Source organism: Erinaceus europaeus, chromosome 19 (assembly GCF_950295315.1).
Source record: "Erinaceus europaeus chromosome 19, mEriEur2.1, whole genome shotgun sequence".
Lineage (NCBI taxonomy): Eukaryota > Metazoa > Chordata > Mammalia > Eulipotyphla > Erinaceidae > Erinaceus > Erinaceus europaeus.
In genome coordinates, this window is record NC_080180.1 from 31,293,743 (window position 1) to 31,318,761 (window position 25,019).

General features: G+C 45.1%; 1 protein-coding gene across 2 annotated transcripts in view; it reads right to left on the reverse strand.

Moving 5' to 3' along the window:
• Window positions 1-25,019, reverse strand: part of BIN3 (bridging integrator 3) — a 55,023-nt gene that overhangs the window by 10,212 nt on the left and 19,792 nt on the right. Inside the window, exons 2-5 of one of the 2 annotated variants that reach the window (XM_060178827.1) lie at window positions 18,034-18,100; window positions 13,684-13,732; window positions 3,821-3,861; window positions 3,368-3,429 (exon numbers count right to left, since the gene is read on the reverse strand). In XM_060178827.1, the coding sequence (XP_060034810.1) occupies window positions 3,368-3,429; window positions 3,821-3,861; window positions 13,684-13,732; window positions 18,034-18,035 (154 nt within the window). In that variant the 5' untranslated portion in view covers window positions 18,036-18,100. The remainder of the gene's footprint in view (window positions 1-3,367; window positions 3,430-3,820; window positions 3,862-13,683; window positions 13,733-18,033; window positions 18,101-25,019) is intronic. The other variant, XM_007529116.3, reaches the window with a different exon arrangement.

Here is a 25,019-nt window from a genome sequence, read left to right on the forward strand (position 1 = left end):
CTGCTCCATCTGACAGATGGGGTGAGTGCAGCTCAGCAGGGAGTGTACCTTCTTCCAGGTCAGACAGCAGCACTGCACTGGGAGGCCCTGATGGGGTATGTACTTTTAACACCAAAGGCTCTCTCTGGTGTTGTATCCCCCATGGCCTGCCTATGTGTTTAGACGTCCTGCTTCACAGATGGGGAGACCAGAAGTCTCAGGGCTGCTCAGAGGCAGGAGCTCCTGGTCTTGTCCCCATTTTTAGGACTTTGTTATCTGTCAAGGATCTTCTGGAGTGGCAGATAGAGAGAGGGAGCAGGCCGTGTGTGCTGGACAGTGTCTGCACCCATTTCAGGGAGAAGCAAATCTTTGAATGCCTTTCTTACAGTTTTATGCTACTGAATGTTATCAATAAAATATCAAAGAAAAAAAAAAGCCTGGAGAGACAGCTTACTTGACAATGCATGTGTGTCAGGTTCAAGCCCCAGTACCACATGTAGGTAGGTACCAAGGCAGCAGAAGTTCCCATACTGCATTATCTCTCCCTTTCTCTCTCTCTCTTTTAAAAACTAATTTTCTTTTAAAAAATATTTTATCTATTAATGAGAAAGGAGAGAGAATGAACCAGATATCACTCTGGCACATGTGCTGCTAGGGATTGAACTCAGGACCTCATACTTGAGAGTCCTGAGTGGCCCAGGAATAGTGAAATCATGTATGTGGGAGGTCCTGGATTCAGGAAAAATATAAATAAAAGGAAAGAAGGCTGTCTGATTTCAAATGAGTTAAATGTAAAAACAACAAGTCTAAGGATCTGAGAGGAGGGTCTGGGAGGTGAGACACCTAGTAGAATGCACATGTTACAGTTCACAAGGCTCAGGTTCAAGCTCCTGGCCCCTACCTGTGGGGTAGAAGCCTCACGAGTGTTGAAGCAGTGCTATACTTCTCCCTATCTCCCCCTTTCCTCTGTCTCTATCAGAAGTGTGTGTGTGTGTATTAAAAAAAAAGAATCTAAGAGGAAGGTTCATCTCCCAGGAAACTATGGGGTCACTCTGCCTTGCCATCAAGTGAGGAGTGAGGGGCCCTCCACCTAGTCTTCCCACACAAGGAAGGGCCTACTCTGCTCTGAGAGAAATGGAAGTCCAGGACCCCCTGCTCACCCAATCCTGTCTACATCCCAGCAAAGCTGAGACTACTGTACTACTGTTCTGGACTTCTCTAGAAGCTGGGACTGAACTGTGGTCCTCCAGCAAAAGGGGAAATTATGGGAGAAGACTGGAAATGGCAGATTTCCCAGAAGTGTTGATGCAACAGAGAAAACATATTCTTTTTATTTTATTTTTTAAAATTTATTTTATTTATTTATTCCCTTTTGTTGCCCTTGTTGTTTTATTGTTGTAGTTATTATTGATGTCGTTGTTGTTGGATAGGACAGAGAGAAATGGAGAGAGGAGGGGAAGACAGAGAGGGGGAGAGAAAGACAGACACCTGCAGACCTGCTTCACCGCCTGTGAAGGGACCTGCCTGCAGGTGGGGAGCCGGGGGTTCAAACCGGGATCCTGACGCCGGTCCTTGAGCTTAGCGCTACCTGCGCTTAACCCGCTGCGCTACAGCCTGACTCCCTCTTTATTTATTTTTTTTTAATTTTTAAATATTTACTTATTTTCTCTTTTGTTGCCCTTATTTTTATTGTTGTTGTAGTTATTATTGTTGTTACTGATGTTGTCGTTGTTAGATAGGACAGAGAGAAATGGAGAGGAGGGGATGACAGAGAGGGGGAGAGAAAGATAGACACCTGCAGACCTGCTTCCCCTCCTGTGAAGCGACTTCCCTGCAGGTGGGGAGCCGGGGGTTTGAACCGGGATCCTTACTTGGGTCCTTGCGCTTCTTACCACATGTGCTTAACCCACTGTGCTACCGCCCAATTCCCGAGAAAACATATTCTTTAAAATCTGTGCAGAGGCTGTTGACCATGGAGTAAATTCGTAACTTGATAGCATCATTACAAGTAAGAACCTAGCACCAGCAGAAAGCTCAGTTGGGTAGTGCGCTGCTTTGCTATACGCATGACCCAGGTTTGAGCTCAGCTCCTAATGGAGTATGCTTAAGTGCTGTGGTCTCTTTTCCTCATTATCTATATGTCTCTCTCTATCTGAAAAACTCATACTGGAACAGTGAGGCCAGGACAACAACAACAACAACAATACAACAGGAATCTAGATAAAACTGGGAACATTTCTGTAAAGCCTCTTCTGTTTATTTATTTAAATGAAATATTGGAGAAAAATAGCTCTGGAAAGTCAGAGGCTGGGTACAGGGAGACAGTCTTCCCAACTGTTCCCTCCTTTCATTTCTTTTCAAAGATTTACTTTATTTATTTTTATAATTTTTAAATTATCTTTATTTACTTATTGAATAGAGAGACAGAAATTGAGAGGGAAGGGGGAGGTGGAGAAGGAAACAGAGAGACACCTTCAGACCTGCTTCACCACTTGCAAAGCTTCCACCCTGCAGGTGAGGATCAAGGGCTTGAATACAGGTCCTTGCACACTGTGATGTGTGCACTTAACCAGCTGCACCACCACGTGCCCCCCCTCAAAGATTTATTTAAACAAATATTTAATTTATTTATTTACTAGGATAGAGACAATAGAAACTGAGAGGAAAGGGGGTGATAGGGAGAGAGACACCTGTTGCCTGGCTTCATTGTTGTTAAGGTTTCTCCCTTTCTGGTGGAGAATTCCCTTGAATCTGGGTCCTTGTATATGGTAATTACATATACTACCATGTGTGCCATCACCCACCTTCCTTCCTTCCTTCCTTCCTTCCTTCCTTCCTTCCTTCCTTCCTTTCTTTCTTTCTTTCTTTCTTTCTTTCTTTCTTTCTTTCTTTCTTTCTTTCTTTCTTTCTTTCTTTCTGTTTTCAGTAAATTTATGAGAGAAAGAACCAGAGCATCACATTGACATATGCGAATGAATGCCAGGGGTTAAGCTCAGGGCTTCATGTTTGAGAGTCCAGTGCTTTATCCACTGCGCCACTTTTCAGGCCACTTTTTATTCTTTCTAAAGCTTTTGCCAATCCTGCCTTTGTCTCCTTGGTTAGAACCATATGAAGTCGTCAGCAGTGTGTGCCTCCTCACCTGGTGCCCCCATCCCAGGGCGCTGTGGCCTCCTGGCTTCCTTGGGGCAGCCTAGTCTCGGCACTGGCATAGAGTCAGCACAGAGGCTATGGAGCCAGGACTCCAGGCTCAGGCCAGCAGCTGTGGTGGTCTGCTAATGACATGTGACCTCAAGCCACTTCTCAGGAACACTGGGGCACCCACAAAGTGCACTGATTTCAAAGGAGGAGTGGGGCACCCCACATGAGCCAGGTGGTTCGGGATACCTACCCAGGTCAGCGTCAGCACTCTTCTTCATGTCCTTCTGCAGTCTCTTGGTCTGCTCCTCCAGCCTGCAAGGCAGGTAGATGGGTCTAGGTGCCTGGTGCTGGCAAGTTGCTCTGGGGCCCGTCTTTCCACACCGACCATCCTTGTCCCCTCTACACCCCACTATTCTGCCCCCATGAAGCCCAGTCTGACTTCTGGTGGGAGGAGGACAAGGGTCCCCTCTGTGGGGCTTTTCCAGTGACTGAAGGGCCTCCACAAGGTCTGCATGAGGCCAAGCACCCAAAGGCTATGAATGAATGACTGTCAGGAGCCATCACTGGTGGGCCCTGGAGCCCTAGGGTGCTAATGGCCAATAGCAGCTATGGCTGGGCACTAAGCAGGCAGCCAGGCTGGCACAAGGCTCCAGCCCTTCTCCACACTCCCCGGCCCCTGCCCTTTCTGGGATTTGACACTCACTGCTGGAGTTTTCCATACTCCCTTTCAAAGTCTCTCTCCACCTGTAACAGAAGAGATAACTCAATCAGCGGAGAAATGACAACGTGCTGGAAAAAATCCGCCAGCCTGCTGAAACTCTCCACACCCTCCCCTGCCTGCAGGAAATAACGCTGCCCAGTTCACACAAGCAGCAGCACATCACCTGCGACACACTGCCCCTGTGTTCCCCAACTAATTAGGCTTTGGATTCAGGGGGAAGGATGCCCCTCCCAGATGAGCCAGCCAGGCAAGTTGCAGCTCTGCAAGTCTGCCTCAGGGAGTGAGGCTGTGTGGGGGTTCTCCCCTTCCTCCCCTGCACCCAGGGCAGCTTCTGGGGTGCTCAGAATGTGACTGACACCCACCCAGGTGGCAGCGGGGGTGCAGAGGAAAGCAGGTCTGGAGTCTGGTCCTGTCTCTGCCACTCAGTAGGCCTGAGACCACACAGCAGGTCACCTCCCCTTGGAGGCCTTGGTTTCCTCACAGGCCCTCCCAGCCTGTCAGGGTCATAGGGGTCCAGAAATGCCATGCAGCCTGCTCTGTGTGCTGGGCAGAGTCCTGGTTAATTATGAGATGTTCCCAAGGCCAGCAACATTTAAACACAAAGAGTCCACCACTCTGCTGCCTGTTGTCAGGCAGAGTGGAGGAAGTTGCCTGTGCTCTCCCCCAGCCTCTTCCTTCCACATAGCAGCAAGTATCACAGGCACTTTGAGTGAAGCACTTACACCTGCAGAGTGAGTCTCCTCTGCAGCCCAACCCTTCACTGCCTGAAAGTTGGGGGTGCACAGCCACAGCTATCACTGAAGCCCCACTGCTCTTTGCCATATCCTGCCACTATCAGTGAACCAATGGAGGGTATTCCAACCCCACAACATCTCCCTCTGTGAGTTCGACACAGTCAGTGGATAGCAGAACATTTGAGACAGTTGTAGTAAGTGAGAATAAAGCCCAGAAAGGGGCTGTGTTGTCATATTGACATTAGGACAGAGCATAGGGCGGGTTAGGGACAAAGCAAAGCTAGAAATCAGACTCCTAATTTAGGCCTTTAAAAAACAAACCGGGAGTTGGGCGGTAGTACAGTGGGTTAAGCGCACATGGCACAAAGCGCATGACCAACGTAAGGATCCCGGTTCAAGCCCCTGGCTTCCCACCTGCAGGGGAATCCCTTCACAAGCAATGAAGCAGGTCTGCAGGTGTCTATCTTTATCTCCCCCTCTCTGTCTTCCCCTCCCCATCCTCTCTCTGTCCTATCCAACAACAATGACATCTATAGTAATATAACTACAATATTAAAACAAGGGCAACAAAAGGGAATAAACAAATAAATATTTAAAAATATATAAAAATGGGAGTCAGGTAGTAGTGCAGCGGGTTAAGCACACATGGTGCAAAGTACAAGGACTGGCGTAAGGATCCCGGTTCAAGCCCCCGGCTCCCCACCTGCAGGGGAGTCGCTGCATAGGCGGTGAAGCAGGTCTGCAGGTGTCTATCTTTCTCTCCCCCTCCTCTCTCCATTTCTCTCTGTCCTATCCAACAACAATGTCATCAATAATAATAATAACTACAACAATAAAACAAGGGCAACAAAAAGGAATATAAATAAATATTTAAACATAAAAACAAACAAAAAACCCTGCATTCATTCACATCCCACCCCCAACCATTTATTGGGGACCTACTAATGCAGATTGCCCAGTGGTGGGACACGCTGGCAAATAAGACAGATGTAGTCTTCCTGTCACATTCCCCTTGGTGGAGAGATCTCTCTCTCTCTCTCACACACACACACACACATGCACACACGCACACACGCACACACGCACACACGCACACACGCACACACGCACACACGCACACACACACACACACACACCCCAGGCACCCCGGGCACCCCAGTGAGTGAAGATGGAGGACCTACTTGGTGAAGGTTCTCAGGGGATGACAATGCATTTCCTGCATGGAGATTTTTTTTTTTTAAGATTTTATTTATTAATGAGAAAGATAGGAGGAAAGAGAGAAAGAACCTGACATCACTCTGGTACATGTACTGCCGGGGATTGAACGCAGGACCTCATGCTTGGGAGTCTGATGCTTTATCCACTGTGCCACCTCCCGGACCACTCACGGAGACATCTTATCTTCCCCACTTGAGCTGTGATATTTAGAGGCAAGAACATGCAGACTTTTGCTACTTTATAGTCTTCACACAAAACTGAGAAGAAAAATTTATCATTGGTGTCTCAATCTCCTACCCTATAATTAAAAAAAAAAAAAGAAAGATGTGTCTATTTAATTATGAAAGAGAGAGGAGAACCAGAGCATCACTCTGGTACATGCCTAAGGATTCAATGCTTAATTCACTGTGCCACCTTCCAGGCTGCCAATTATATATATATTTACTTTTTAGTTTTAGATAGAGACAACAAGTCAGAGAGAGAGAGAGAGAGAGAGAAGAGAGAGATGGATTAGGGCATGGAAGTTTCCTTCAGTGCAGTGGAGGCTGAGCTCCAGCCTGAGTCACACACACACAAATGACAAATCAGCACACTATCCAAGTGAGCTATTTTGTTGGTCCTATTTATCTTCTTGAGGGGGGAGGGGAGGAAGAGGAGATGGGAGAGAACACACTACGATGGCCCAGGACATGCAAGTCCTGTACTCTGCTTGCTGAGTCATCTCCCTGTCTGCTCCTTTTTCTTCTTTACCAGACCTATATATACTCTCTCCATCCAGGAATTCAACATTTCATCATCGCCCTGAAAGCTACTTGTAAAAAAAAAGAAAAAAAAAATTCATACCCATTAGAGCATATATGTAGCTGGTAAAAGTTTAAAGTGTGGGGCCAGGCGGTGACACACCTAGTTAAGCGTGCACACACTGTGGTGCACAAGGACCCAGGTTCAAGCCCCTGGTCCCCATCTGCAGGGGGAAGGCTTCATGAGTGGTGAAGCAGGGCTGCAGATGTCTCTCTCTCCCTCTCTATCTCCCCCCTCTCAATTTCTGTCTGTCTCTATCCAATAATAAATTAATAAAAATGTATTTAAAAATGTTTAAAGTGTTAGCTATCTCCAGGGACCATGGTTTGACAGGAATCAAAGGCCTACAATATGCAAGGGGATCTGGGAACTTGGCTTTGGAGTAAGAGACTTGCCTAGACTCGTCAGAGCCCTCGCTCAAGTATTAGTCCAGTTTTTTTTTCTTCAGCAACATCACAGAGGCAAGGAGTTCAGAGGGACAAGCAGGGACAGACAGTTAAGACAGGAGCTCTGATCTCAGTTGTAGAATCTTGCAGACACTACATAACATTTGTGAGTCTTGGTTTCTCTCCCAGTGAAATGGCTATTTCTTTCTTTTTTCTCTTTTTAAATAAATTTATTTATTTTAATGTTGTTGTTGGATAGGACAGAGAGAAATGGAGAGAGGAGGGGAAGACAGAGGGGTGAGAGAAAGACAGACATCTGCAGACCTGCTTTACTGCTTGTGAAGTGACCCCCTGCAGGTGGGGAGCCTGGGGCTCAAACCAGGATCCTTCCTCCGGTCCTTGCACTTTGCGCCACGTGTGCTTAACCCACTGCGCTACCGCTGTACTCCCTCTTTTTTTCTTTCTCTCTTCCTTTCTCTTGCCCTTCCTCCCTCCCTCCCTCCCTCCCTCCCTCCCTCCCTTCCTTCCTTCCTTCCTTCCTTCCTTCCTTCCTTCCTTCCTTCCTTCCTTCCTTCCTTCTTTCCTTCCTTTCTTTTTGCCTCTAGGGTTATCTCTGGGGCTCGGTGGCTGCACTATGAATCCACTGCTCCTGGAGGCCATTTTTCCCTATTTGTTGTCGTTGTTGTTGGATAGGACAGAGAGAAATCAAGAGAGGAGGGGCCGACAGAGAGGGGGAGAGAAAGATAGACAGCTGCAGACCTGTTTTACTACTTGTGAAGCAACCCCCTCCAGCCCCTGCAGGTGGGGAGCCAGAGGCTTATACTAGGATCCTTATGCGGTCCTTGCACTTAACCCACTGTGCTATCTCCCACCTAGTCCCCTGAAATGGGCCATTTTATCCAGTCTTCCCTGCTGTGAGTCTCAGTGGCATGTTTGAGGACTAAGGAGGAAGGCACATCCTGAACAGGGACAGTTTCCAGTTTCTGAAGTCCCATGTGCTGGGTAAGAAGCCTTCCCCTCAAAGAAGAGCATCCCAGAGCTTGGCTGGCAGCTAGAGAAGCCCTGACTCTGGTGTCCTGGCTTGGGGCAGTCCTGGTCTCCCTGCACTGGACATACCTCCTTTCTAACTTTGGAGGATGTGACAGCTGATGGAGTTTTTGCACATTAAAAGCAAAAAGTCTGAAACCAAAATGAAGGATGGCTTGGCCAGGATCCAGCACTCTTGAGGATCAAGCACACAGTGAGGTGCTGGGAGGGGACTCGAGCACCCTGCACAGCAGAGCTGGGCCCTGGCCGCCGGCGCTGTCTTGAGCAATCCCAGGAGTACTACTGAGTGGGAGGCCAGTGAACACCTGGTCTTCCTGGCGGGGACTGCTTGGACTTGTACAGAGAAGGGCTGTGTGTTTCCAATGGGGTTGGCTCATTCTAGGGAGTTAGAAACCTGATGTCTGGTGCTAGAAGCTGACAGGGTGGGAGCTCTGTCCTTCTACCTTTTGTTGCTCCAGGTTATGTGCCCAGCAGAGCAAAGTCTACCAGAGTCACATCCCTCTGTTTCTGGTGGCCAGGTGTGAACTGCTCCTGTGGCCTGTTAGCCCTGAGACATCTCCTTTCCCCTCCTCTCCCCTCCCTTCCCCTCTCCTCCTTTCCCCTCTCCTTTGACCCTCTCCCCTCCTGTGACCCAACGGGAACTCTGCCAGGATCCTAGCCCCTTGGATAACAGCTAAGGGAATAGAGACACACAGGAATCTCATTCCCAGGCATATCCATTCTGAGGGAAAGAGCCAAATGGAGAAGATCTGAACAACTCTGAGTGCTTGATGCCTCTGCCAAAGAGGCAGCTGGCTCCCCATCAACAATGCAAGTGCAAACACATGTGAATGGCCATCCGCGAGTCAGGGCGGGCCAGGCTGGCCATGTGGTGCAGGGAGCCCTGAATACTGAAGGCTGCCTTGCTGCTCCCTGCAGAGTCCTCAGAGGCTCAAGGTGGAGGCAGGGATCATGCTGTCCCCCATCCTATCCCCATGGCGCAGGGCCAGAACTGAGGAGCTGTTACATAAATGGACTGTTTCTACCACCCTCGCACTTAAGGGGAAGGGAAGCTGGAGACAGGTAGGCAGGACTGGGGCTTGAACCCTGGGGGCTAAGCTATGTCAGATTGGAGCACTGAGCATTCTGACAGGTTCTTTTTGAAAGCAGCCAACCTCTGGTATGTTACACCAGGATGAAGAAATGAGGCTGAAGGGGGCCGGGCGGTAGCGCAGCGGGGTAAGCGCACATGGCGCAAAGCACATGACTGGCCTAAGGATCCTGGTTCAAGCCCCTGGCTCCCCACTTGCAGGGGAGTTGCTTAACAGGCAGTGATGGAGGTCTGCAGGTGTCTTTCTCTCCCACTCTCGACTCAATTTCTCTCTGTCCTATCAAACAACGACAGTAATAATAACAACAACGATAAAAAACAAGGGTAACAAAAGGAAAAAAATGGCCTCCAGGAGCAGTGGATTCGTAGTGCAGGCATTGAGCCCCAGCAATAACCCTGGGGACAGAAGAAGAAGAAGGAGGAGGAGGAGGAGGAGGAGGAGGAGGAGGAGGAGAAGGAGGAGGAGAAGAAATGAGGCCGAGTCTCTCCACTCTCTTTGGGAAAAATCTCTGAGTGCTGGGACTGTCCCCTGCCTGCCTTCACAGGGTGCCTACTTGGCTTGAGTTTCTGTGTGCATTTTCCTTCATGTGCAACATCCAGGGCAAGCTTGCTCGAAGGAGCTCTTCTACCCTTCCAGGTTTTATAAGGTGGTGTGGCTTCTTTTCACCAAGAGGCACCTGCTATTCTATGGGTTTGTGGGGGTGGAGGGCAGGCTGGGGTTGGGAGTTTGGATGCTTTTGATCTTCCAATTCCATTCCAATGGTCAGCTCCTTCAGAGAACATGCCATTCCATGCAAAGCCTTGGAATGTTGGAACTGGTGCTAATGACCTGGGCCCAGGAGAACAGTAAGCGTGAACACACAAGACTTCCTTTGTGTCAGTCGGGTGCCTTGAGCCAAAAAACTCCTGAAACTCCCTGAAGATAACATGAATACTTCTTCCCATGACAGGGTTGTTGTGACTTCCAATAAACCAGGCTGCCACAGCTGCTCCCTTCCCTGCAGGTGCCTGGGCAGGAAAAGCAGACTGTGCCACCATGTTTGGGGGCAGCGGCTGGGAGGCTAAGGTAGCTGCACAGTCGTGGGCTGTTCTGAAGGTCTTGTGGAGAGGACGCCAGGATCTGAAGAGGCAGGGTCTTATTCTCTGGGGGAGGTGAGGAAGCAAATTATTATTATTTTTTTTGCCTCCAGGGTTATTGCTGGGGCTTAGTGCCTGCACCATGAATCCACTGCTATTGGAGGCCTTTTTTTTTCCCTTTTGTTGCTCCCGCTATTGTAGCCTTGTTGCGGTTATTATTACTGTTGTTGATGTCATTCATTGTTGGATAGGACAGAGAGAAATCAAGAGAGGAGGAGAAGACAGAAGGGGAGGGAAAGATAGACACCTGCAGACCTACTTCACTGCCTGTGAAGTGACTCCCCTGCAGGTGGGGAGCCGGGGGCTCAAACCGGGATCCCTACGCCAGTCCCTGTGCTTTGCGCCATGTGCACCTAATCTGATGCGCCACCACCCGACCCCCAGAAATGAGTTTATTACAAGCTGCAGCTTGGATTTGAGTCCTTGTGAAAGATCAAAGGCTCAGCCGGTCACTTCATCTACAGCTTGGGACAGGCGTGGGGGCTTATAAAGAGAGTGAAATCAACTCTCCTCCTATAACGTGACTAATGTTGAGTTAGTATTTGCACTGAGTAACTGGGTACTTACTATCTGACAAACAATATTAAGTGCACCACATGCATTGCTTCATGTAAGACACAAAAATATAGGTTGGCGCAATAGCTCACTTGATAGTGTGCTGCTATGCCATGCGTGTGACCCAAGTTTGAGCCCAGTCCCCAATGCATTGAAGAGAGTTTTGGTTCTATGGTCTAATTCACTTTTTTTTGTGTGTTAATTTTCAAAATTATCTTTATTAATTGGATAGAGACAATCAGAAATGGAGAGGGGAGGGTGAGGCAGAGAGGGAGAGAAATAGAGAGACACCTGCAGCAATGCTTCACCACTTGAGAAGCTTTCCCTATGCAGGTGGGGACTGGGGGCTCGAACTCAGGTCCTTGAATAGCGCACCATAATTCACTTAACCAGGAGTGCCACCACCTAGCTCCCAGAGGGGCAGTTTCATAGGTGGTAAAGCAGGGCTGCAGATCTGCAGATCTTGGTGTCTCTCTCTCTCCCTGTCTCCCCTTTCCCTCTCAGCTTCTCTGTCTCTAGCCAAAAAAAAAAAAAAATTAAATTAAATATAGCTTTTAAAAAGTATATCAATGACACAGGCATTAGTATCATTCTTATTTTAAAGAGGTGAAACTGAGGCTTGAGAGTAATAGAGAGTATGGAGCAGAGCCAGGATGGGAATTCAGGCAGGAAAGATGCCAGATTGAACTTCTTACCCATGAACTTGTGCCCAGAGTCTAGGGGATTTGATGCTATAAGTCAGATACTAGGAGAGGGGTCCAGAGGCCCATAGAGGACACCACATCCCTCAGTGTTTTCTCAGCTTGTGCCTCTGTCCTTCCTATGGGGAGGCCTCAGATTAGTCGCTCCTCAGATTAAGACAGAGACATTTTCATCAACAGACTCTGGCAATGAAACTGGAAGCAGCAATGTAACCTATACTTTCTGTACAGAGAACAAAGGTCATTTTGATAAGTGCTAGGTTGGGGGGGTGGGTTCAAGGATTTGTCTATTTGACCTTGGTAACCAAGGATGCTTCTCAAAACTACTTCCCTCTTAGGTCTGCCTGGATTAAACTCTGGGGGGCTCAAAACCATACCTTCCCACTTCTGGTGGCTGGAGCCCAACACTTGCACATGCAGTTTCTTTGCACTCGAGCTGAGAGCCTTACAGATGGTCAGTCACTGCAAGGGAGGTATACTCTGAGTCTGCCTATGGGCTACCTTTCCTTAAAAAATGATGGGGGCTCTTCTAATGCCTTTCTCTGGACTCCCCAAAGACAGAGCCATTAGTCAGCTATGTGTGGAACCTGAAGGCAAATTGAAGCAGTATATTCTATGTAGTTCTGAGACCTGAGTGAGGGAGACCAAGGCTTATAAGGTTACAAGGGGAACCATCAGAGGCTTGGAAGGCAAAGGCCTCCAGCAAGGTGATGGTGCTGGACTTCCTGGAGCTGTGACACTATGGGACACTCCACAATGAAGGTGTCTCATGTTAAATGAAAGCCATGCTCAGATTTGAAAGTAAGGGGGTGGATAAGGCCATTCTTTACTAGAAACCTTGGTAGATCTTCACAGTGAAGGGAGACAGCAAAAAGTCAATGGAAAGAGAATTGAACAGAGGCTCAAACATTGAGTTCTAACTCTAGCCTTCTTGGTGTGATGTTCGTCCCCCTGCCCCCATCTCCCCCTTCCTTCCTCCTTTCCTTCCTTCTTGCTTCAGGGAATAAATCCAGGGTCTTGTACATGTGTAATGTTGCTGAGTTGTCTTCTTGATCTAATTTATTCGGGAAAATGTGTGGAGAAAGAGAGACAGGAGAGATACTTCCATTTGTTTTCATTTTAGGTGCTGTCCATGGTGCTCCCATATGTTGCATGTGCTGTAGCACTGGCTATTTTCTGGTGCCAGTGTGAGGATTTTAACTTATCTTTAGAGCACTGCCTGGTTCTGGATTATGGAGGAGCTGGGGATTGAAGGTAGAACCTACAAGCCCCAGGCATGAAATTCTGCTGTACAAACTGCCGTGCTGTCTCCTTGGCTCCAATGTGAGGATTTTATAACAAGATTTATGCCTGGAGAGACAGCATAATGGTTCAGCAGAAGTCTTTCCTGCCTGAGGCTCTGAGTCCCCAAGTTCAATCCCCAGCACTACTATAAGCCAGAGCTGGGTAGTGCTCAGGTCTCTCTCTCTCCCTGTATCTTTCTATCTCTCTCTCATTAAAATTAATAAAATAAAAACAAAAATAAACAGAAAGGAAAGAAGCCATAGTTACTCCATGGACCTTTATTTCCACATCAGGAAAATCAGGAGGTCGGACCAGATGACCTTTAAAGGCTTCAGCTCTAATTTTCTAAGAGTCATTGCTTCCCTTCTTTTCCTACTCAGGAGACAAAATAAAGATGAAAAGCTTCCAAGAGGGGAAGAAGGAGTTACCCCCACCTGTGGGTGACTTTGGATCCTGGCTACCAACTATGTGTTTAGTTGGTGAGGAGAAAGAAAGAGACCTGAACCATGGAGAAGCATTCTAGTCTTTCTCACAGTGGAGGGGAGCAGAGATAAAGACGCTCTGGATGTGTCCTTGGCATGTTTCAGGAACCCGTGCAGGAAATATAGACAACTATGCTGGACCTGGGTGGGGGGGGTTTTCTTGCTGACCTTAGGGGTCTACCTCTCTACACTGCCTGAGGAGGGAAGGAGCTGAACTGAGTGGAAAATATTGGGGGGGGGGATACTGAGGAACAGAGACCCCTAAAGACCCTTACAAGAGCATCTAGAGCTAGGAGGCTGGGAACAGGGTGCAGGGTCTGCCTTCCCAGCCCCACAATGTGCTGAGTCAATGTGTGTGTGGTGACCATGTGTGACAGAACAGTCTCAGAAGGAAAGCATCAGTTACTCACTGTTTTGGGGACAATCTGTTTCTTAGGCTGCCCAATCTTGAAAGGAATCCTGTAAGAGAAAGAGACAAAAAGGGATGTTAGGAAAAATATGACAGGATCTTGTTGGCAAGGATTGACCCTGCTTAGATCACTTCTCCACGCAGAGGTAAAGAAGAGTGACAGTGCCTCTCAGGTTCAGAATCAATGGCAGGCAGGCTGGGCTCTAGGAGTGATCATGAACATTGTCAGATGGCAGCCTCAGGCACCACCTACAGCCCCAGATCAGCTTTTCTACTAATGGTATGGTGTTCAAATATACTCCCAAGGGCTAGGGAGATAGCGTAGTGGTTATGCAAAAGACTTTCACTCCTGAGGCCCTGAGATCCCAAGTTTGATCCCCAATCAGATCCCTAATCAGATCCCCAGCACCACTATAAGACAGGCTGAGTAGTGCTCCGACTAAAAAACAGACAAACCTATCAAGGTGAAGGCCAGGAAGGGGAACTATGGTAGAAATCACAGTTACTACAAATATCTTGAGAAGCTGCAAAGTCATAAATTAAAGGCTCAGTTGGATAGCAGAATCCTTGAAAACATGCTTTTTAAAACACCTTGGAGTGGTCCAGGAGGTGGTGCAGTGGATAAAGCACTGGATTCTCAACCATGAGGTCCTGAGTTCAATCCCTGGCAACACATGTACCAGAGTGATGTCTGGTTCTTTCTCTCTTCCTATCTTTCTCATGAATAAATAAATAAATTCTTTAAAAAAAAAAACACCTTGGAAACCACCTTTCTGGATTAGGTATCTACTCTTTCTCTGTTGAAGGACAAACTGTGGATATGAAGGACTTCCTGGGTGGCTGGGGAAACATGACACATTGTGGAGGTTGGGATATATCTTGAGGGAATTGGCAAAATTCAGACATGGTTAATGTGGGGAATCCAGCCTAAGTCCATCTTGAACATGCAAGGGAGCTCTGCACCTCAGAGTCCCACTAGGAGGTGGAGGCCACCTTGGTGCAATGAAGGTGATAGGCTAGAAGGCATTCTGAGCTCTAGCCTGTCCTCACCCCTGAAGTGCAGGCTGTCCTTAATTCCCTGTTCCGTGAAATGAGAGGGTTGCAATGGAGATACTAGGAATGTCTGTCTGTCTCAGAATCCACAGGTAGGGCCACTACTCCATCCCAACAATGTAAGGAATGTATCTGAGGTACCATGACTCCACATTGTGAAGAGGAGTATAGCCAGGCTAGAAAGCAAAGATACTGCAACTCAACAGTTGGGGGCGGAGGGGCTGCTTCCAGCCATCGGGAATGAACTAAAGCACCCTGGGTTTGGCTGAGGGAGGAGGGCTACCATGGAAGAGCCCAGAGGGGAGATCAGACTAGCTGCTCTCACCATTCCACTCTTTTTCTTTTTAAAAATTAATTAATTTATTTTCTATAGTAACCGAAATTGAGAGGGGAGGGAGGAAATAGGGAGAGGGAAAGAGAGATATCTACAATGCTGCTTCACCTTGAGTGAAGCTTCCCTTCTGCAGGTTGGGGTGAGGGGGGCTTGAACCCAAGTCCTTGAGCATTGTAACATTATAACACTGTATACTCAACTGGGTTTGCCACCACCCAGAGGCCCCCCTTTATAGCTCCATCCCCCAGACTCCAAGGCAAAGTCACCTTTCCCCCAAACCCTTTCCCCCTCCTCCAGAAGCCTGGTTTCTTTTGGCCCAAACTGACCAACACTGTTGCTAAACCCAATGGTATAATTAACCACCAATAATAACTCCAGACAACGATTCGGTTGAGAGGATGGGCCAGCCTGAGTCACAGTGGTTTAAATTTAATTTCTGGAGGACATCCTGTTTATTGTTAACCCAGCCCCCTAATTTGGGAGTGTTAACCCTTTGGGGGATGGCTGAGTCACGTGGCTTCTGTAAACAAATAATTCCTGCCTATATAAATATCAGGGGAAAGGTACATACTGGAACTGAAAAGGAAAGGAAAAATGAAATTGCTGCTCCCTTTCTCAGACCTAGAGAAAAAAGTTTTTTTTTCTTTCTTTCTGAGAGACACAGAGAGAAACACGAGAGCACTGCTCAGCTCTGGCTTATGGTGGTGTGGGGGATTGACTTTGGAGCCTCAGGCATGAGAGTCTGTTTGCATAACCATTATGCTATCTCCCTCACCTGAGAAGAAAGTTTTAAGGGGAGCAGAGCACCTCCAGCCTCATATCCCCCCCCCCCCCAGTTATCTTCCCCATATTAGTAACTGGAGTTGACTGATGCAGTGGTTTTAGACAGGGAATAACTGCCCTCAAGGACCACTTTGGTGACAGTGCAAGTGAAGTCTTGGTGGCATTGTAAAAGGTGAGTTAGCTCACCTAGTGGTGCACCTTTTCTGCCATGTGTGCTACCCAGGCTGTCAGGTTCTCATGGCACTAGAAGAAGCTTCAGCACTGTGGTATCTTCTCTCTCTCTCTCATCCTAGTTCTATCTGAAAGAGACAGCCTGGAGTGGTAAAGCTCTGGTGGATGACAAAACATAAGGGGGGAAAAAAAAGAGGAAAGAAAAGGATGGCAGTGTTCCCCAGGAAGCACACTGCAGCACAAAAACATTCTTGACCAGGTACTGGCAAACCTGGTCTCTACCTCTGACTAGCTTTATGATTTAAACAAATCTCTACATTTGTTTAAAGAAATTGTTTAAACAAAAACTAGCTTTACAATCCCTAGATTCAGCTGAGAAGATGGGCCAGCCTGAGTCACAGCTTACTTTAAGACTATGAAACAAAGCAGTTGGAAATAGAGGGTCCATTCAGCTTGTCTAAAACTGAAATTCTCAACTGAATTTCAAGTCCACAGGTGGCAGAATGAGAATCCTAGAATACTCCAAGAGTGGTCTTGCAAAGGATCTTAACTTGGAGTCCATCTAGTACTATAGATAAGGTATCGAGAAATCAGGAATGTAGATTCCATTATTCGTGGTGCCACAGCCTCCTGAAATCTTGATTTAGAATTGTATTATTTTTAGAACGGCAAGTTACCATAGAAATTTTTCCAGTTCAACCCTCTCATTTTGTAGATGAGAAAGCAGATGAGGAGTTGTTCAGTGACTAGTCCAGGGTCATTCTGCTGACTCACAAGGAGCCAGGACAGACAGGACTCCTGACTGCCCATCTAGTTTTCTCCCTATGGTTTAATGTTCTTGTCACATGAATTTGTATATGAAGGAACTAGGGGAAAATCACCTGATCAAAAATACCTGGTTTACAATTCTATGGAATTTAGAAGAGGTTCATCTTTTTTTTTTTTTTTAAGAGATTGGAAATGAAGGTGGGCAGTGTTATCAGGAGGAAGGTGACAGGCCCAGGCCACCCTCTTTGTGTTTCCAGTGTGGTCACTGGCTGATACATAACTTCATCTCACTATTCTGAGCATTTTTCAACTCATCTCTTCAAGTTACTGGAAGAATGTCTTGAAAACAATTTCATTTTTAAACATTTCAGATTAATAGAACCATCTTGTAAAGCACTTTTCATATTCAATACACCAACACTGCTATTATTTTAAGATAGAGACAGAGAGAGCAAGAGTGAGAGAGAAAGAGAAACAGACCACAGCACTGAAGTTTCCTTCAGTGTGATGGAAGTCTGGCTTGAACCTGGGTCACATACATGGGAAAAACAGTACACTACTCATGTGAGCTATTTTACCAGCCTCTGTATTGCTACATTAATGTGTCTAGTTTATTCAGATTTTCTTAGTTCTCCCTAATGTCCTTTTTCAGTTCTTACACTTGGGTATTTTATAGAATGCCCCCCAATTAGAATTTGTCTGATACTTTCTCATGTCTAGACTGGGATTATGCATTTCTGGGCAGATAATTCTTACCACAATTTATTTAGGATATGATCAGCACATCACTGTTGATACTATGCAAGATCATTTGGCTGATCTCTGATTTCTCTACTACAAAATGAATCCTATCCCATGCCACACTCCCCGCATTGGGAAGACACCACTGGGTACAGCCCACACTCAAGGAGAAAGGAATTACATTCCATCTCTTTGAGGGTGAGTATTTGATCATTTAGTATTTTTTTCTGCATGGGAGAGCTGCGGTCTGTTTTCTCATTTATCCAGCTACTTGATCACCCACACAATTATAGATTCAATATTTATCTTGTATTTCAAGTTATAACCCAATACTATTTAATTTCTATTGCTCAAAATGTCCCAGGTTTGAGCTATTCAGTTGGCTTCTGCATCATCTTTATTTAACACTGCATTTCTGCCACAAAAAGAAAAAAAAAAAAATCCAGGTCAAGAACTGATAGAGGCAAGAGAGATGGCATAATGGTCATGTAAAAGACTCACATGGCTGAGGCACAGAGATGCCAGGTTCAATCCCCTTTATCAGCATAAGCCAGTGCTTAGCAGTACTCTGGTAAAAAATAATAATAATAATAAAGGTTGGGTGGTGGTGCACCTAGTTGAGCACATGTATTACAATGTGCAAGGACCCGGGTTCGAGTCCCCAGTCCCCACATGCTGGGGGAAAGCTTTACAAGTGGTGAAGCAGGGCTGCAGGTGTCTCTCTCCCTCTCTATCACCCCCCCCCATTTATTTCTGGCTGTCTCTATCCAATAAATAAAGATAATAAAAAATTCAAAAAAATAAAATAAAATAAATAATAAGTAAAAGAATTACTAAGCAACAACAAAAAAGAATTGGCAGAGAAAAACTGAGCAGTGGAGCACCAAGTAGAATGCACGTGTTACCATGCATGAATCTGAGCTCAAGCCCCCAGGCCCCATCTGCAGTGGGGAAGCTTCGTGAATGGTGAAGCAGGACTGCAGTTGACTCTTTTTCTCTTTCCCTCTCAACTTCTATCTCCCAAATAAAATACAATCAAACAAAACAATAAAAACAAGAGAAAACAAAACCAAACCAATCGGGCACTGGGTTCATTATATAGGCACTGAATCCCAGTGATAATCCTGTTGAAAAAAAAATTGGTAGAGGATCTTTTTTTGCCTCTAGTGGGGTATTTTTTGAATGCAAAACATGCCGTTAATACTGGCACCAAGACAATAGGCATAAAACTTGAGCTGCCCAGGGCAACTACAAAATACCCCCACCCCCTTCCACCGTCTCTTTCTGGCCTACTCAAGGATGTTCTTAAGTCCAAACTTGTGCTTCTCTTTCCTTAAATGACTAAGACTTACTTGACATATTAAAAATATTCCACCTCTAATAGTTTATGTCTTTAAAAAGTAAAAATTGTTCATTATAGGAAGTTTGAGTAGTACAAATTGAGAGACAGAGAAAGAGAAGGTGAAACAAGGTATACAACTAAAAGCAGTCAATGGTCTCATTTAAAAGATAGCAGTTAGCTTTTATCCAAGGTTACCTGAGGCAGCTGTTAGTAGTGGTTAATTTCGGGTGGTGAGAATACAATTAACTGTTTTCTTCTTTGCACTTTCATATTTTTCCAAATAAACTAAAAAAAAAAAAATTCCCTAAGCTTTTTTTTTTTTACTACAAAAGAACACCTGATCAGTGTAAAAAAAATTGGACAAATAGAATGCAAAGAACAGGAGTACAAAGAAAAGTGAACTTCAGTGTGTGTGCCCATGTATATGTGTGTATATTTACATACATGTATATGTATGAACCAGACACCACTTTGGCACATGTGCTACTGGGGATTGAACTCAGGACCTCATGGTTGAGAATCCAATGCTTTACCCACTGCGCCACCTCCCAGACCAGTTTTTTTTTTAAAAGAAAGGATATATCATGCATTTTTTTCCCTTCTAGAACACTGTTCAGTGGTGTTCTTATGGTGGTGCGGGGATTGAACCTGAACCTTAGTGCCTCAGGCATGAAAGTCTTCTTGCATAATCATTATGCTGTCTCCCCCACCCATCATGCATACTTTTATACACTGATAAGGTTTCTATTATCCTGACTTTTTTTTTTTTTTAATTCCAGGGTTATTGCTGGGGCTCGGTGCCTGCACTATTGTTCCTGGTAGCCATCTTTTCCATGTTTTTATTTTTGGTGTTGTTGTTGTTGGACAGGACAAAGAGAAACTTGAGAGAAGAGTAGAAGACAGAGGGGGAGAGAAATATAGACACCTGCAGACCTGCCTCACCGCTTGTGTACAAACCAGGGTCCTTGTGCTTGGTACTATGTGCGCTTAACCCGGTGTGCTACCGCCTGCCTCTCCCCTCCCCCTCAGCCTGACTTTTAAGTGCTGCCTTAGTATGTCATACACCTGTACCACAAGCTTTATTTTTGTAACTCACCTCATTTACATTTCAATCATTTCAAAATTTCTTTCTACTATACACAAAAACTCAGCTAAATCTTTATACATATCAAGGGTTAGTCACATGAGTTAAAATCTGAGAACTAGAACTTCTGGGTCAAAGGACTCAGACATGGTCAAGGCTTTGATACATTTAGCCAAACTGACAAATTAAAAGTTTGCTTGTTTTTTTTTTTTTTTTAAGCTTTAAATAGTTTACAATTCCTCCCCACTCTTTGGCCTATATTTCAGGATCTTTTCCCCCCTAACTTGGTGTTTACCTTTCTCTTTTGTATAGGGGTAATAGTATGAAGTCAAATCTGTCTTCTTCCCTTACAATTTCTGCTTTTGGTGTCATGCTGTGAATGATCTACCTACTCCACCTTAGCATATAAAAATTTATGCAGGGGACAGCAGATAGCTCACCCAGTAGAACACATACTTTACCATGCTCAGAGCAACACAAAAGGGAAGTTTCACAAGCAGTGGAGTAGTACTGTGGTGTTTCTCCTGTCTTTTTCTCTCTAACCCTGTCTCCTTTTATATGAAAAAGATAATAAAAGAGTCTGTCAGCAACAGTGGAATTGGGCACGTATAAAACCCCCATGAAACACTTGTAGAAAAGAGGAAAATCTCTGTATTCACTTTGTTACTTTAATGATATCATTTTATTAACCTAAAAAGCTTTATTTTTTTTCTCTCAAAGTAATAAGTGTTCATAGTTTAATAGGGCGACAACATCTGTTAAGTACAACACTAGGTCCTCTATACTGGACCCCTATCTCCTGTACCTGAGACAAGCATTTTAAACTCCACTGTTTGTTATGTAATCTTGCATCTTGGTTGCTAGGTGTTTTTTTTTTTTTTTTTATGAAATTATGTACTTACTATTATTTTTAAAGATAGGACAGAGAAAAATTAAGAGGGGAAGGGGGATAGAGAGAGAAAGGAAGAAACAGCTGCAGCACTACTTTACCATTTGTGACTCTTCCCCCTGAAGGTGGGGCGTAGTCTTGAACCTAGGCTCTTGCACATGATAATATGTGCATTCAAGTAGGTATATCGCCACCCAGCCCCTGGTTGCTACATTTTAAGCACTAGCTAACTGACTTTTTATTTTGGAAGAGGCATACTTAGTAAGAGTTATTATTTTTAAAAATATATTTGACTTGGGGGTCGGGCGGTAGCACAGCGGGTTAAGTGCACGTGGCGTGAAGTGAAAGGACTGGCATAAGGATCCCGGTTTGAGCCCTGGGCCCCCTACTTGCAGGGGAATAGCTTTACAGGTGGTGAAGCAAGTCTGCAGGTATCTTTCTCTCCCCCCCCCCTTTGTCTTCCCCTCCTCTCTTGATTTCTCTGTCCTATCCAACAATGAATGGCATCAACAATAATAATGGCCACAACAAGGCTACAACAAGGGCAACAAAAGGGGGAAAAATGGCCTCCAGGAGCAGTGGATTCGTGGTGCAGGCACCAAGCCCCAGCAATAACCCTGGAGGCAAAAAAAAATGTGTATATATACACACACACTTATATATATATATTTGACTTATTTATAGGCTGAGAGACACCTGTAACACTGCTTCACCACTTTTGAAGCTTCCTTTATGCAGGTGGAGACTGGGAGCTTGAACCCAGGTCCTTACACAATGTAATGTGTGCACTCAATCAGGTGTGCCACCACCTGGCCCCAACAAAGAGTTTTAATAAACAAGTCTCCACACTGTTTAGACAAAGGCACACTTACAACTTTTCCTTTCCAATGTCTATTGTGATTTAGTCAGATCAATACTAAGTAAAAGAGTAGGGAAACTGTGTGGTTTGTTTTCCTTGCTGCATGTGGCAACATGAAGACTGTTCAGTTTTAGCTCAGCCTTTGGAAGAATCACAATCTGGAGAGTACCTAAGCCAACCCCTCACAGCCAAGTCACTCCCAAATTTCTGATCAACAAAAACCAGTATTGTTTCTTAAGACACTAAGAAGTGGGGCAATTTGTTACACAATAATACAAAACTAATAATAACGCAGAGGTTTGGGTTTTCCCTAAAATTATCATTTTTTAAATTATCATTATCATTTTTTAAATTTGTTTTCTATATACCTAATTTAATCGCAGCCTATAGCTAATCTCAAAGTTCAAAGCACTAGTCATCTACTAATTTTACTTGAAAGAGCCTCTCCTGTAGTCTCTGATCTGTTGTAGTGTGGACTAGGGACCTCTGCCATGTATAGCTGCCACTCTGTGTCTTCTTGCACCCTCCACATAGGGTTCATATGATCTCTTTTTCCTCTGCTTTTATTTAAACTTCATGTCAGTGTGTGTGTGAAAAAAAAATTGAGACTTTGAATAACTAAAAGCTTTTAAAATTTTTCCCTCTCCTTAGTTTGGCTGGGTATAGAATTCTAGGATGGACATGATCTCTCTGATTCCCAGACTTTGTCTCTGACCTACTTTTCTTTTTCTTTACTGTTATTACTTTAAAAAAATATTTAAAACTTATTAACAAGGGGAGGGGGGAAGATCAGAATATTACTGTGGTATACACAGTGCTAAGGATCAAACTTGGGGCTTTGTCCATGTAAATTCTGTGTTGTAGTACTGTGCCACCTCCCAAGCAGTGGTTTGCTTTTTCTTTCTTTTTTGCCTCCAGGGTTATTGCTGGGGCTCAGTGCCAGCACTACAAATCCATGACTCCTGGAGGCTATTTTTCCCATTTTGTTGCCCTTGTTGTGGTTGCTATTGTTATTGTTGATGTCATTGTTGGATAGGATAGAGAGAAGTGGAGAGAGGAGGGGAAGACAGAGAGGAGGAGAGAAAGATAGACACCTGCAGACCTGCTTCACCACTTGCAAAGTGACACCCCTGCAGGTGGGGAGCTGGGGGCTCAAATCAGGATCCTTACAGCGGTCCTTACACTTTGTACCATGTACACTTAACCCACTGCACTACCGCCCAGCCCCACAGTGGTTTGCTTTTTCTTGATGCAAACTTAAAGACCATATCTTCCTTCCAGTGATGAAACATTTACACTGATGCACCTTTCATCCTTTGTGCTGGGGGTACACACAGGACTCTTTCAATTTGCTAAATTGAATTCTAATTCTATCACCTTTAGATTGGCAATTAAAAATAACTTTGTAGTGGATTTCTTGCTCTGTACTTTGCTTCTTATTTCTTAAATTCTTATAATTCTGAGGCTCATCTTCCTTATTTGGTTTTCTAACTAATTTTTTCAATACTTTAAAAATCTAATATGTCTAAAGAGGTTTTCATGTCTGCTATAGTTTTTTTTAATTTCTGAGCTTTAAAAATTTCAGGATGTTCTTTTATAAACTGCTATCCTATTTTACCTCTCTGATATTTTTTTAAAAAATATTTTAATTTATTTATTGGATAGAAACAGAAACTGAGAGGGGAGGGGAAGGTAGAAAGGGAAAGAGACAGAGACACACCTGCAGCCCTGCTTCACCACTCTTGAAGCTTTCCTCCTGCAGATGGGGTCCAGAGGTATGAACCTGGGTCCTCGTGCACTTCGATGTGTCCACTTAAGCAGATGAGCCACTGCCTGGCCCCTGAGGATATTTAAAAGGTCTACCCCATTTGATTTAGTTTTCATTCCTCTTCCTAAATACTTTCTTGGTTGTGGTAACTCTCGTCTGCTCAGATAATTGATGGGGGACAAAAAAAAACTGACTAGAATCATTGTGCATATGGACAATGTCAATTTACTATGTAAGGTAACCTGACTTAGCAGTTTTGTGGGGAAGCCTTGATGTGGTACACACTCTTCTCCTGGGAATGTCATACTCCCTAGAGGAGAGGTTTTCCACTTTCTTGGTTTGGGAGTAGAGGTTCACAGCTTTCTAGGAGGTCCATGAGTAGAAGAGGGTTGTGTGCATGTGAGCACAAGCTGGAGGAGGTAAGTGTATGGGTAGGTAAAAGGGAAGGTTTGCTCAGCACTATGTATGCATTCACTGAGCCTTCAAATGGCATTCCTGCCCTGTTCTGTGCTTGAAGTGGAGTTGTGCTTTTTGGTGCCTGAAACTCACATAGTTTTGCATGACCCCCTACCCTGTTTTATCACCTTTTAATGTAGTACCAAGGTCTTGCTTATATGTGCACTATAGCTGAATGGCCTTCCAGGGTTACAACTATTATTATATTATTCATTATTTTAAAAAGAGAGGAATGCACCCAACCAAAAAGTTATGTGTACACCTATGTTCATAGCAGCACAATTCGTAATAGCTAAAACCTGGAAGCAACCCAGATGCCCAACAACAGATGAATGGCTGAGAAAGCTGTGGTATATATACACAATGGAATACTACGCAGTTATTAAGCACAACGAACCCACCTTCTCTGACCCATCTTGGATGAAGCTAGAACGAATTATGGTACGTGAGCTAAGTCAAAAAGAGAAAGACAAGTATGGGATGATCCCACTCATAAACAGAAGCTGAGAAAGAAGAACAGGAAGGGAAATGCAAAGCAGGATTTGACTGAGTTTGGAGTAGGGCACCAAAGTAAAAATCTCTGGATGGAGGGTGAGGGTGGATGTTAGGCTTCACGGGGGGGGGGGGGGGGGGGGGAGGGAGGGATGGGATGGGACACAGTCTTTTGGTGGTGGGGTGGGAATGGTGTTTATGTACACTCCTATTAACTTGTAGTAATATAAATCACTAATTAATTTTAAAAAAAGGAAAGGAATGTAGAGCACTGATAGAGGAGAGACATCAGAGCACCACCCCACAATTAACAGAGATTTGGTGCTCTTGTTTGCTTGTTTATTTATTTACTTAGCCTCCAGGGTTACTGCTGGGGCTCAGTGCCTGCACCATGAATCTACTGCTCCTGGAGGCCATTTTTTCCCCCCTTTTGTTGCCCTTGTTGTTGTAGCCTTGTTGTGGCCATTAGCCTTGTTGTTGTTGATGACGTTCATTGTTGGATAGGACAGAGAGAAATCAAGAGGGGAAGACAGAGAGGAGGAGAGAAATATAAGATAACCTGCAGACCTGCTTCACTGCCTGTGAAGTGACCCCCCT